Consider the following 13,708-nt stretch of genomic DNA (forward strand, 5'->3'; position numbering starts at 1 on the left):
TTGATCACTTTTCTCGTCCGCAAGTAGAAACATGTCTTTTCCACAATTTGCAGGCCTCGTCATCCGCCACACAATGCTTGAGGACCATCTGCCGTGTGATGTTGCTCTATCCCACACTGGACAGGCGGTAAGAATCCGTGTGACTAACTTCGCCCATGATCTTGAAAACATCAGACAGACACTCAGAAGTGCTGGTCTTCCAGTCCCTCGCGTCTCTTCAAATCAACCATATTACACCTCGGGCATCCCGGCTGATCGTTCATGATTGATGCTGACGTGAAGTCAAAGGCGGGAGATCCCGGACCACACGATAATGCTGATGCATATATTCGTTTTACCGGTTTGCTTCTTGGAGTCCGCCTTTAACTCGTTGGAGTTCGCTCTTAACTCCTTGAAGTTCATTTTTAACTCCTTGGAGTTCACCTTCAACTCCCTGGAGTTTACCTTTAACTCCCTGGAGTTCGCCTTGAAGCTGTCGGACTTGGTCCTTGAGGGACACGATCATGTCTTTTGGGCCTTGGTTGATGTCACCAGCAGGTTGAGGGTCGTACTGAAGCGATCTAAGAGGCTCCAGATCTTCGACAGGCGGCCGGATGGTCCCTCCAGCAGATTCCTCTGATCGGACCTCACTGCTCCCGCCAATCTTTCGTTGACCACCATGAGTTCCTCTTCGATGTGATCTAGTCTTCCGTTTGTGGTTCTGCTCTCCCAGTCCCTGTGCCTCTTGTGTCTGGGTCTGAAGACGGGGTTTCGCACTGTTTCCGGAAATTGCAGCCTGCTTCTCCCGCACGACTTGATCGTAGAGGTGGTTCTGATCGCGGTCGTTCTCGAGCTCTTCCGCAAAGCCAGCCCAGTATTCGTCAGCAACGACATGCTCTTGGTTGGAAATTAGGTAAGTGATCTTGGCCTTGTCTAACATGTCACGTTTCAACTTCACGTTATGGGCAGCAGGTTCCGATTTCTTGCCTGCTTCCATCTGTTCTTTTGCCGATTCATCAGAACACGTGAGGATCACGAAGAGGGCGATTATCTTCTCTCTCTTGATCCAAGGGACCTTTCTGTCATGGGCCGGCTTGGTACTCAGAGTATCGCGCCAGGACGGGAGCGGCGTAATTCTCGTGCCGTACATCCAAGTGATCAGTCGCTGAACTTGCCCGGGTTCTCCCTGTTGTCTGACAAGCAACTGTCTGTACAGGCCGTGACCACTCCACGGGTCTTTGATGCATGGGTTACTCATGCAAAACTCGTTGAGAACACGGTCGAACATGAAGGCAGGAACTTGGTTTCCAAAGAAACTCAAGACTTCGCGCCAGTAAGGTCGGCTAATTTCTCTGTACCATGTTTTGACAGACTCGTCTTTCTTGCCTTGCTCAGTGTGCAAATAAGCTGAAACAAGATGCCGGTCATGTAATGAGAAGTTTCCGAGGTCTTTGGCCTGTGCGGGTCTTGATAATGCAACCGAGTGTTCTACCTGTCCTGAAGTGAATGAGAATTGAAATGTCTGAATGTCGACGTTTTCCTCTGTGCTAGACTGTCTCACAGCCTCGTTATTCGACGAGAATGGGATGGCATGGGGCGGGAAGTCAATGGTCGCCCCAACCACATTCGCATCACCCATTGGCTGATCTTCCGAGGAATTGCCATAGTCGCCAGGCTGAGTTACAAGGCTGCGATCTCTGACTTGATGTCGTGGTTGGGAGTGATGCTGATGCAAGGAGTACAAGGCACCAGGTTCGGGATCAATCGGTCCAAACCAACGTCCGTCCATTGACGCTTCGGTGAGGTCATCGATGTCCTCAGGATATGGCTCCATGATGGGGATAGTAGTGTAGTCGCTAATTGTGGCTCGTGAAGACGTTGTTGCCTGTGCATGGGTTGTTGAAAAGCACGTCTCGGTTTTTCGCGAGGGGAATTTGCACTGTTGCAGTGATGTGTACTGGAATGTATGGCCGCAGGCACCTGTCATGTAGAAACTCGATTTCTATGTCAGTGACTAGTCGGTTAGGCAGACTAAAAGACGAGGCTCCAAATTCTTAGGACACTCCACAGAAATTATGAACAGTCTGAAACCATCTGACCCCTCGTCATTGCTGCCTTGTTATTTTCTGTGACCTGAACCACACCCTCCTGTCAAGCAACAAGAACAGTAGAATTGTCTGGGCAGATGAGTTCTTTGAATACTCTCTGAAATAAGAGGAATCCTCTTTAACCTCATTCCTCTCTTGCTGACTCACGACAGACTCTTGAATATTGAGGGGGTGTGCACTCTATGGAACAACATCGCCTCGCCACGTGCCCCAGCGACGTACAGTACCATACGAGTCGGAATACAATTGAGCAGCTTTGAGACAAAGGAAAAGTTCCGCTGTTTTCTAGATATGACCTCGTTGGCCAGCTTGTACCATTGCCCCATCCCAATATCTTTCGACTTTCAACTTCCGCGCAGGTCAAGTGGTTCTATCATGGTTTCGGATGTAGCGGTGATTCCTATTTGAAGAGGGACATTTCAGAGGTATGATACCATTCTTTGAGAGCAGGATGCTAGAAACTTCACTTCTTGAGGTGGCAACACATTTCTAAATACAGCAAGAGGAAGCAATCCTCTCTTGGATGGGATACAGTCGCGTAGTGCCCAAGGCACGAGTTTCCCATATCCAGACGTTCAGCGCTGCACCGATTCACTGCCGAAACAAGGGTACCTTCCCACCTCCAAAAGCAATGATCCGGCTATATTGCATCCATTCGCTACCGAGTTGCTGGACGAACGATTCCCCATGGGGAGCAGGGGTCTAGAAGGTGGAGTAAGATGGGCCAAGACACACATAGTGAGGTTGACGTCTCCGAACGCCTCCTGGTGCGGGGAGCGGCACCTATATGCCAGTAGCCGCTCACGATGTAGCATTGGGTCTCAGGCAGCGGTTCTATAATTGTTCCGGCAGTATATATAGACTACGTGCTATGCGTCTTGTGAGCGGTCTTCGTTTCCGGTCGTCTCGCACAACTCGTCCTCCGCCGGTGTTCGTGAAGGATAATCGCCCGCCGTCCACCTCAGCCGAATATGCCTTTCGGAATTATCAATACTGAATTGAAGGATGGCGGGCAAATACCTGGTACAGAAATGCTCATTGGTGGTAGCCAGAGGGGTGTAGAATCGGAAGTTGACGACGTTCACTTGAAACGCGTCACGTACAGGGCACGTAACAACTATATCTCGTCGTTGTGGTGACAAAGCCAGCTAATGAGTGGCAGGGTGTGGAAACGATTCTCATCCCCCAGCCATCAAAAGACGACCTTAACGATCCCTTGGTAGAGCCTGTCCTGTTGTCGCCGTCTGTGTGACCTGCACGCTGACATGCGACACAGCTCTGGCCACGATGGCAAAAAGAGGCGGCGTTTTATGTCATCTTCGTCAACGCGATCGTCTTCGCCATCCTGCCCGGTCCTATTATTGCGCCAGCGACCTTCGCGCTCGCGCCGATCCTGAGCGTGACATTGACGCAGGTCGCTGAACTATCTGGCTACCAGCTCCTACTCGTCGCCGCTCTAGGGTGAGTGACATGCCGGCCAAGAGTGTTGACTGAATCAAACTTACATTTTCTGTATAGTCCATTGGTATCAGTTCTTGCCCAGAAGTACGGCAAACGCCCCCAGTTTCTGTTCGCGTCCGCCGCTGGGACGCTGGGGACCATCGTCTGCATCATCGGCTCCCAGCAAAACAATTACCACACCCTCCTCGCAGGCCGCATGGTCCAGGGCCTCGGAGTGACAGCCTGGGAAAGCCTCTCCCTGGCTGCCGTCGGGGACATGTTCTACTTGCATGAACGTGGATGGCGCACGGCGCTGATTGTGTGTTCACTGGCCTGCATGGCATCGATGGTGTCCATCATTAGTGGAGTCATGTTCCAGAACCACGGATATCAGAACCTCTTCGTGGCAGAGCTGCCGTTCGACATCGTCGGGCTCCTGGCAACGGTCTTCTTGCTCCCGGAAACGCAGTTCTTGCGGGCGGCTACCCGGCCCACCGATACGGCGCAATCTCAAACCAGCGCCAAAGAAGCCGAGAAGAGCTGGGATCACCAGGCTGAAACCGTCAATTCACCAAGTCCAGCCCAGCAAGTACCAAGAAAATCATATGTGCAGACCATCGCACCGTGGGCGCACACGACCTACACGACCAAATCCATTCCGCACCTCCTCTCAGAGATCTTCATTCACCTGATCAACCCAGCTGTGTTCTGGATCTTGATGGTCAGCGCCGTGCTGGTCGCATTCTTCGTCGTGTCAGCCTACATCCTCTCCCAGATCTGGTCCGTCCCGCCGTACAACCTCAATGTTGCGCAGAACGGATATTTCTGGGCTGGTGCCTTTGTCGGCGGAATTTTGGCCGTCTCTGTGGGGCCGATTTGCGACTGGTCGGCCAGGACGCTCGCGCGGATGAACAATGGCGTGTACGAGGCCGAGTTCCGCATCCCGGTCAACATACTCGGCGCGCTGTTCTGTGGCTTGGGGTGGTTCTTATTCATGTGGGTCGTCGATCACCCGCGCCCGGACGGGTATCTCCTGGGTGCGTTTTGTCACGGGTGCGCTTGCTTTGGGATTTCTGTTCCATCCACTTCGGCTGGGTTGTATATCCTGTGAGTTATTGGCTGTGCCAGTCTTAATTCCTTCAGCCTCTCGTTGATGATTGTCTGGACACTAATGAGAGCGTCTGGTCATCTAGTGACTCCTTCCCGAGACAATCGACGGAGGTATTCGTGCTGCAGATGATGCTGAAGAACTTCCTGTTCTACGCGTTCTCAACATTCATCAACACCTGGGCTGCGGAGGCTGGGGGTGGAGAGGTGTTCAAGGTCTTTGGCATTGTCTCGCTTGTCCTCATTGCCCTCTGTATACCGATGTGTGAGTACCATCCTTGAGCGACGAGTGAATTAGCCAGGCACCCCAGATCTGACAATTCTATAGATGTCTTCGGCAAAATCAACCGGAAGTTGATGTACCATTTGTACTCCCGCAGCACCATCTTAAAGTCTCTCGGATGAGTAAGGGGGAACGAAAGAGTACGAGGGCATTCCTCACGATCAAGAGCTGTATAAGTGCGAATAGCTTTCATTTGTTCATATATGGGTATCGTATCAGACCTTGAATCATCATCGTCTTGCGCCCTCAGCGCAGTTGGGACTAGGAGTCTAATGTTATTTGAACCCTTCCAATTGACTGCTGGATGAACCCCGGTATGGGACTCATTCCTCATCTGAGTCAGGGGTCTGTAAACCTTGTTCCCACTCATCCCACCCTTTCCAACTCACCAACTCTTGCCAGTAGCCATCCCTTTCATGATGAGGACGGAAAGGTCCCGAGTTGGTGTTTCGGAAGGCATGTTCACTCTCGCGCTTCCTCTTATCTGCCCTTCTCAGCAGATCCTTATCCTTTCTCCGTCGATCAACTTCGGCCCGTCCACTGCCAGCAATCCACCGTGTCCAGCCCGACCTGTCTGGTTCGCGGGACTTGCGGACACAGTATTTCTGCAGCGATGCATGCTTAAGCACTGATCTCGATGGCGTCAGTCGACAATCCTATTGTCTCCTTGGCGTCCCATCATCCGCTGAGACGACCGTAGCGCTGCCTGCAAATTTGACGCTCTTCCTGCGCTCTCTGTCGCCACCGATAATGCCACCTCTACCAGGACTGGAACTAAGTATGCTCATCGTAGACGTGTTTGGCCTCTCACTGCTCAAGCCTATGTGAACAGCGCTCGCAGCTCTGCCAAGACCACCCATGGGGCTGGCATGCCCACTTGCCAGACTCTCCCGAACGGATTCCACGGCTTTGCTTTGCGGAATTTCATTGAGGTCACCGTGGACACTGCCCTCAAGGCTACTGTCACCGGCACGGCGCCGGCTTCCTCCTCGCTGGGAAAGCTCGTCTAAAGCACCCGTGCTGTAACGTCCTGCCCCAAACCGTGGTGATGCAGTCCCGCTCGTGTGGGAAGTATTCCGGTTGACTTCTCTGACAGCACGTGATACTTCCTCTGTCCTAGCCACGTTGTTCTCGGCGCTATACTTTCCGGGAAGGCAGGCGTGTCCACACCCATCGAAGGGGCAGCAACCATCTGAGTACAAGCCTTCGGGGCTGTCATCAATGAATGAGGAGGACTCCTCGTCGACAACCTCAGAATGCCATCCTGCGAGGCAAGACGCGTGTCCACCGTGCCCGCAGCCGTTACAGTACCACCAAGTTGATATGAGAACTTCGTCATCTTGGGCATCCGCAACAGAGCGTATCAGTTCAGGTGAGATCTCGGTCGGTTCGGAGGCTACCTCTGGTACCTCGCGATGACGACAAATAGCACACGGGGCCATGACCGCGCTACAACGTTCACAACGCCAGATTTGGTTGACGGACTGCGTGTCCGTATTGCGCCGGTCGACCTCCCGTGGCTTGCGGCAGGTTTGACAGAAGAAGGCGGCCTTATTGTTCGACTGTGCAGGTCTGAAGACCGAGGGGTAATCCTCGCCCCATTGTAAGAGTGGCCCAGCCGGCCAACCTTTTACGCAAAGATTCCTGAGAAGAGCTGCCTGTACGAAAAGTTTCATCCCCATGAGGCGAGAGTGTTGCTGTTTGATAATGGCTGCAGCCTGGAAAGCATCGATGGCATCATCCACGTCGTAAACCAGTGGTCTGAGAAGAAGAACCATTGCCGATGCATGGAGCGCCGACTTGGTGGCCTCGAAGGTGACGGCCCGGGATATGAGCTTGTACGGGTCGAGGGGGCTGGGACGAAGTGGGCCATCGTCTTCCCAAGCAATAGGGTGTGGATACCGTGGATCATCTGTCCACGGAAGGTAATCGGTTTCTTGGGGCTGCTCTGGGTCGTGATTGAATTCGAAAGAATCTAAAGGACTCACACCAAGCGAAACTGTTTGAGGGGTGTAGTGGGGAAAGCTGTCAGGCCTAGGATGCGAATGTCCCTTCCCAGACTCGATACTGTCCATGGTCGTTTGAGTAATCATAGGGTCATCTTCCTCTGTCGACTGTGTTGCAATGACATCGTCTGGCCTGGCTGGAGTAGAATGTCCATGGCGTTGTAGCTTTGGAGGATGGGTGGATTCCAGCTTGGCACCTCGGATTCTGCTTTCATATTCGCCAGTGCTAGCACTGCGAGCCAGCTGTGGGTTAGATGGCACCGCACCAGTAATCCTGTTAGGTCGACGTTGCATGGAGCCAGAAGATGACGCCGTCAACCCAGTGGTTTGTCTGCTACCGCTCGAGATCGAAAACATCTGCCCGAAAGACTCATCCGAGTCGTGTCTCGCGACGACTCTCCTCGCGCTACTGGGAGTACCCAAGGGAGGCTCTTGACCAGCTTGACTCTTCGCCCCAGGAACGTCGATGGCCTGACTTATAGCGTCCGTGTCGTAGAAATCATAACCTTCGGTGCTTGCTTGGGTGTCGCTGTCATGACTGAACGTGGAAAGAGGTTCCGAATCGAGTCGCTGCCTTTGTGCGGGACGTTTGAGCGGCGGAGGGAGTGTGAAGCTACCGCCTTCCTGCACGGGAGTGAGCTTCTTGCCATACTCAAAGTGATGATCCGTGAGCTCAGGAAGTTGCTCAACTGAGTCGTTGCCACTGTCTACAGGCCGAGCGAGCGGTGTAGTTGTCTGAGATGTGCTCTCAAATTCCTCGGACAGCAACGACCGAAGATGGCTTGCGCGCTCGACACTCGCAGGAGGTTTGAGGCCACCTCCAAAGGCTGTATCAGGCTCGGTTAAACCAGATTGCGCCAATTGGACCTGACCAAGCTTGGGGATATCATCAAGAGCCTTAAGAGCGGCAGGTGATTTCGACAGAAGTTTTGCCGTGGCCTTATTCGACCTTTCCAGTTCACCAGTGCGCCGATCGAGATGATGCTGTGCTCTCCGCTCCAGCAGGAGTTTCATGGCAAATGCCAGCACCCTCCATACTTGAGATAGCCGGAACTGACCAACACTTTCTGCAGCGATAGCATAATGTTCCAGAATAGCTTGGATGCGAATATCTAGGGAGTCGGCATCTCGTCTGTATGGCAGAAGCTCGTGCAGCGTCTCAAGGTAGTGAGTTGACAGATATTCGTACACATTGACCTTGGCTGCGGATGGGGCTCGACCTATCGTCATAGCTTGCTGAGATTTGAAAAGTCCAGAAGACTTGATTGACTGTTCAAGAGCCATCACAGGTGCATCTGGACCTCCAGGAGGTGTGGTGCTGAGCGACTGAACAGACCGGCTGCCAGTAGCCGCTCGCCTGTTCTTTGGTCTGGTCCTGCGAGCTCCCAAGAAGTTCCCAGCAACTTCATCCTCTGAGTCACTTCGACTGATGCTGAGCATTGGGACCGTGGGGCTTGACGTGTAGGAGGCGCGGCTTGGCAGTATTTCAGCGGGCACGACAGGCCTGTGGGGCCGTCGTGACTGAGGCCGCTCGTCCAGAAAACTGACTACATCACCACGGGACGAGAACGCCAACACGGACATTGTCGCGCGGTCGACAACTTTTGATGCGTAGGCAATGTCGAACTGATTGAAAAGTCCATCTTGACCCGCAGTCCACAGTAGATCCTGGTCATGCCAAAGTAGCGCGCTGGGCGAGGTGTCAAACTTCGAGACTTCTTTGAACGGCATCGTTGGTCGAGCGAGATCCCAGACGTGGCATGCATTGATGCCGTGTCGAGCATGACTGCCCCCCTCGTAGGTGACTGCGAGCTGTGCGGCCCTCTTTCCCTGCGCGGTAGCGGACCATGTCCCCGGCCGCCACGCCACATCGGCGACAGGTGCAGGTGTGCTGATCGTCCACTTGGGTTTCTGCCTCTTGTCGGCTTTCGTGGATGCGTCCCAAACATGACATTTATTGTCCCAACCACCGCTAACGATATGATCACCGTCTGGGTGCCATGCGAGGGACGCGCAAGCCTTGTCGTGCGCGTTAATCCTCAGCACCGGGGCTGTCGCCTTTCGAATGTCCCATTTCAGAACGACGCCCTGTTCCGTGCCACAGGCAAAGGACCAAGCCCCATCCGCATGTGGGGACCATTGTATGCATTGGACCCCACCGGCATTACACTTGAAGGCCTGAACTGCCCTGAAGCTGAGATGGCCGGTGTGGGTTCGGACAGGATTCATAATGTCGAAGCAGCGGACGATTCCGTCCTGGCTCCCAGCGAGGAGGTACGATGATCGAGGGTTGATGTCGAGAGTGTTGATCTGTCGCGAATCCTCTCTCATCTGTACGACCTCCATCGGTGCCCCATCAGAACCGCCGCCCAAGCGCGTCAAGTCATACTGGAAGATCTTGCCACTGGCGCACGCGGTGAAGATGGTGGTGTCGCCTCGCCCGCGTAGCCACTTGACGTCCTTGATAGAGAGTTGGTCGGAGCTCGAATTCACCGAGTTCTTCATGAAGGGTTGTGCGAGGATGGCAGCGCGTATGTCGATGCCCTCTTGGACTGTGTTTCCATCGAGCTTGACGGTCTTGAGGATGTGCCTGCCTGCAAGAATGGCGCTGTGGCCGTCGGGGGATCGATCGATGCAATCGATCGGCACACCGGCGTTGTATGCTGCATCTTGCGATACACTTGGTCGTAGGGTAGCTGCAGGTGTGAAGGGTGCAGAAGTGACGCCTAGGTTCGAGGAGTTGTCTGGGATCGACGACGAGGGCGACGACTCGACGGCGGCCTTACCAAGGAGCTTCCGCATGATCTTGTCCTTGTTGTACATGATGGCGCTGCCGATCCAAAAATTCAACTCATGTCCGAATATCCAACCTTCCGGTCGACTTGTGATTGTCTCCTGCTCCGATTGTTCGTCGCGCTGCCTCTTCTAGAGGCCAGTCGAGTCGCAGTCGGAATGAGGGTGAGGATGGGTAGGGGCCATCGTAAGGCTCGCCTCTTTCGATTCGAAGTACGGAGAGTCGTCACAACTGGATTGGTTTCGGGTGAGGTCTGCAACAGTAATCCACGAGAGGGTTGGTATGGTTTGTCAGCTGTTGTGTTGGTTGTTTGAGTTTGATAAAAGGAAGTTTGCCGAAGGTCGAGTGCAAGCCTGCCATGGTCCACCTTAGACGCCCAGGTGAGTGAAGTCAGCAGAGGCGAAGCTGTGATTCTGCCCAATTCACCCACCCAGGCCTTCACCGCCTTGAAGCTTCCAGGTGACGTGGGGCATCTGCTCCGAACCGCCGGAATAGCTTGGGCGTAGGGGCCCACCAACAAGAGCTGTGGCTCTTGCCCCAGGTTTTGGGGTTCTCACTTGGTGTAACAATGCTCATCATTTCCCCACAGACGTTATACTTGTGAACACCATCTCCCCGGCACGCCCGGTGTTTTCTTTCCGGCGAGCTTGTCTGTTACCCTGCATGAAACAATGTCCTTGGAACCAAGGCAGCTCATCAGATGGGCATTAATACCCAGCCATTTGTCGACTCCTGCATTTGGTTCACCAATTCTTGGGTGTCCAACGAGATCATCTCTAAGGACCTCTGCTAATGGTGTCAGCTGACCGACCACGTTCGATCATGGATCGCTTTTGGCATGACCTTCCTTGATGATGCTGCTGCACTGCCTCACACGTAAGGTGTCGTCACTGTCAGTGACGATAGCTAACCTGGATAGGCCGATCGCTAGAACAGAATTAGCCCGGCTGGTTCAAAGTACTGTACTACACTTTACACTGGCCAGAGCATGTACAGCCAAGTTACACAATGAAGACATAGCTCAATCATACCAGTATCGGGGACGGAACACAATGAGAGAGCATCGGCTTGATCCTCCGCTCCTCATCGCTGCGTGTGGCCAACCAGCGTTAGTCGCCGTGTGATTTTCGTTTCCTAAGGCGGACCAATGTGCCGGAAGTTACGTCTCTGTGGTCTCACTCTGTTGTGTGACAAAAATATCGTGACTTGATATCTGAGTACATACAGGGGCGGGATTCCCTTGACGCACCCATGACGTCCCATACCTTTACTCATCGTTGCCAAGCTCACGGGTCCAATACAAAATGGCTGCAACAGGTTGTGACTACCTAAACGTGCTGTGCTCCGGGGGTGTTTTGTCAATGGCCGTGGAACAGAATGCATAGACTTGGATTCTCTAGTATTCTTCTGTTACCTATGTCTGCACAATTATCCAACATGCACAATGTCAGCTTCAGTACAAACAGTGGCTTCTCAGTCGTGGGTCAAGTTGAACCGCTTGCCTATCGCAAGAAGCACGAAAATATGGCACAAGGCAGTGCCTGATTTACTCATCAAGAGCCACGGCCTCACGAAGGGGCAACCTTTTTCTAGGCTGTTCCATACCAGGTCCCCACGTCGAGAGCCCTTGAAGGTGGAAAGCTCTGAGTTCAAGGGAAAGTTTGACCACAGCCTCACTACCACGCGCGTGTTTCGTGCCGAAAACGTCCGCCAGAACCAATCTCCTCACCATAATCTCTCCGGGCGAGTTTTTATAGTCACAGGTGGCGCTCAAGGCCTGGGGCTTTCGATGGCAGAGGGCCTGGCGGAAGCTGGCGGGAAAGGTACGCCTTCTTTGTATGAATGAAAATGATATTGCCTACGCTTTCAAATACCACGGCTGACTCTTTCGCAGTTTACTGTCTTGATCGTGCCCCCGAGCCAGCCCCAGAATGGAGAGAAGCTCAATCTCGCGTCGTGACTGAATGGGGAGGATCATTGCATTACAGGCTGCAAGATGTCACAGATACGACACATCTCAATGAATTGATCACAGAAATTTCTGAGGAACATCGGCGATTGGATGGAGTCGTTGCTGCGGCTGGAATCCAGCAACTCATTCCTGCCATCGATTACCAGGAGAACGACGTCGCGCGTATGTTGGCCATCAATTACACCGGCGTTTTCATGACGGCAACTGCTGCAGCACGCCAAATGCTCAAGTACAAATGCAAAGGCAGCATCTGTCTCATAGCAAGCATGTCTGGTCTTGTGGCCAACAAGGGCCTATTGTCCCCGGTATACAACAGCTCTAAGGCCGCGGTGATTCAGCTCGCCAGATGCCTGGCTATGGAATGGAGCCCTACCCGAAAAGACGGAACTGGAGGCATTCGCGTCAATTGTATATCCCCTGGACACATTCTGACCCCCATGGTCCGCAAAAACTTTGAGGAAGTGCCTGGCCTGAAGGAGAAATGGGAGCGCGAGAACATGATGGGCCGTCTCGCCGACACAAGTGAGTTCAAGGGCGCGGCAGTATTTCTGCTTAGTGCTGCGAGTAGTTTCATGACGGGGAACAATATGATCATCGACGGTGGGCACACGTCGTGGTAGTTATCTCTTTACTCTACAGAAAAGCTGGTTTAAGCGCAACTCATGTGTTTGGGTGCAAATTGCTGCAACGTTCACTTGGCGTGCATCGAGATCGGCAACATCGATGCATAGTTCTTGTTCAGGAACACCCACACGAACTCTGGTGTTCCATCCCATGTTGCATTCTCTAGCCACAGCTGCTGTGCTCCCTGACTGCCGGTCGGCGATACTACGCAACCAGATGATCTGATCGCTTGGCAGGGACCGGGTCGCATTAATTAAACTCGCAAACCACAGCAGCACATCTCGCAACTTAATATTTATAGAGCATCATCTTCTTTCGTGATGAGACGCCAGAATCCGAGAGCATTAATTTCCCGGAGAACACGATAAGTACGCATAGATAGCGCAATGCTGCCCAAAGAACAACGCCCTGGCAATGCAGCACACGCCAGCGCATGAATCTCCCAGGCTACAGCGTGAGAAAGCAGTCGTCGAGGCCACAATGTTGAGCCGCGACATCGTATCCGAGCCTCTGGACAATCTCGTCAGCATCACCACCTGAAAGTTAAGCTCCGCATGATCGACAGCCCCATGACCCTTCTAGGGTCTTCATGGCCGGGCCGCGAGTATGGGCTTACTATAAATGCCCAGGCACGGTCTGAGTAAGCACTGAAGAAGGTGTGAGCTACTCAACACTTCGGATTACTATGTGCCAAATGCTCACGGTCCCAAACACTCGGGCCACTGTCACGAGCTAAGCCACGATCTGCACCCGCACCAGTCCCCCGGATTGACAGCAACCCGGAAACAAGGTGTGGGGGCACATGGCTTGTTGCACCTCCTGTGGATCACGCCTCTGCGCCTCCCGCAGAGAAACATTCATCTGTGTGATGTCGCGACAACCTCAGGATATACCCAGCGCTGTTGCCGCGCTGCGCACCGGCACCGGTACCTAGGCAGGGTGAGGCAACCTAGTCGGTAGCGTGGGCACTCTGCGGCTGATGTGCGCCCGTCTCATTGGCAGGGTCGGTCACGCCAGCGGAGGTCCGAAGCAGCCGCTAGGTCTGTCGAGCGACCTTGTCACCGGGAGCTGCATCAGCTAGTGCTGCGGTGCTGCCTTCGCTTAGGTGTAGGAAGAAACGCTGTTGCTGGCGCATTGGTCCTCCCCCGTACTGTGCCATCCCCAACATTGGGCTAGGATACGGGACGATCTCAAGCGCGCTGCATCAGATGCTCAGACCCTGTCCCCGGGCCGGCCGACAACTGAGTGGAGGTGCTTCAGCCGTGGCGCGACAACATTATGCCAAGCTGTCAACTCTACATTAGCAAGCAGCAACTATTGATATCTTACTGCAAAGGGCGAACAGCAAGCACATCACCGGGGCGCACATGGCACCAGTATGGTCCCACGCCAGAC

The 13,708-nt window shown here is 53.5% G+C and overlaps 4 protein-coding genes across 4 annotated transcripts; 2 read left to right on the top strand and 2 right to left on the bottom strand.

Moving 5' to 3' along the window:
• Positions 1-182: 182 nt before the first annotated feature.
• On the bottom strand, positions 183-2,413 carry J7T55_002882 (uncharacterized protein; the record flags this gene model as incomplete). Its single annotated transcript, XM_053138002.1, has 3 exons — positions 183-271; positions 445-1,973; positions 2,235-2,413. The coding sequence occupies 3 exons, from the start codon at positions 2,411-2,413 to the stop codon at positions 183-185; spliced, it is 1,797 nt and encodes a 598-aa protein (XP_052998750.1).
• A 645-nt stretch (positions 2,414-3,058) lies between these two features.
• On the top strand, positions 3,059-5,039 carry J7T55_002883 (major facilitator superfamily transporter; the record flags this gene model as incomplete). The annotated part of the gene is made up of 5 exons (XM_053138004.1): positions 3,059-3,181; positions 3,364-3,548; positions 3,606-4,634; positions 4,721-4,899; positions 4,963-5,039. 5 exons carry the CDS (start codon positions 3,059-3,061, stop codon positions 5,037-5,039), a joined length of 1,593 nt encoding a protein of 530 aa, XP_052998751.1.
• A 534-nt stretch (positions 5,040-5,573) lies between these two features.
• J7T55_002884 (uncharacterized protein) lies at positions 5,574-9,746 on the bottom strand (the record flags this gene model as incomplete). The annotated part of the gene is made up of 1 exon (XM_053138005.1): positions 5,574-9,746. One exon carries the CDS (start codon positions 9,744-9,746, stop codon positions 5,574-5,576), a length of 4,173 nt encoding a protein of 1,390 aa, XP_052998752.1.
• Positions 9,747-11,161: 1,415 nt separating this feature from the next.
• On the top strand, positions 11,162-12,309 carry J7T55_002885 (short chain dehydrogenase; the record flags this gene model as incomplete). The annotated part of the gene is made up of 2 exons (XM_053138006.1): positions 11,162-11,540; positions 11,612-12,309. The coding sequence occupies 2 exons, from the start codon at positions 11,162-11,164 to the stop codon at positions 12,307-12,309; spliced, it is 1,077 nt and encodes a 358-aa protein (XP_052998753.1).
• Between the last annotated feature and the right edge of the window lie 1,399 nt (positions 12,310-13,708).

Source organism: Diaporthe amygdali (assembly GCF_026229845.1).
Source record: "Diaporthe amygdali strain CAA958 chromosome Unknown NODE_3_length_2959817_cov_65_330692, whole genome shotgun sequence".
In the NCBI taxonomy this organism is placed as follows: Eukaryota; Fungi; Ascomycota; class Sordariomycetes; order Diaporthales; family Diaporthaceae; genus Diaporthe; species Diaporthe amygdali.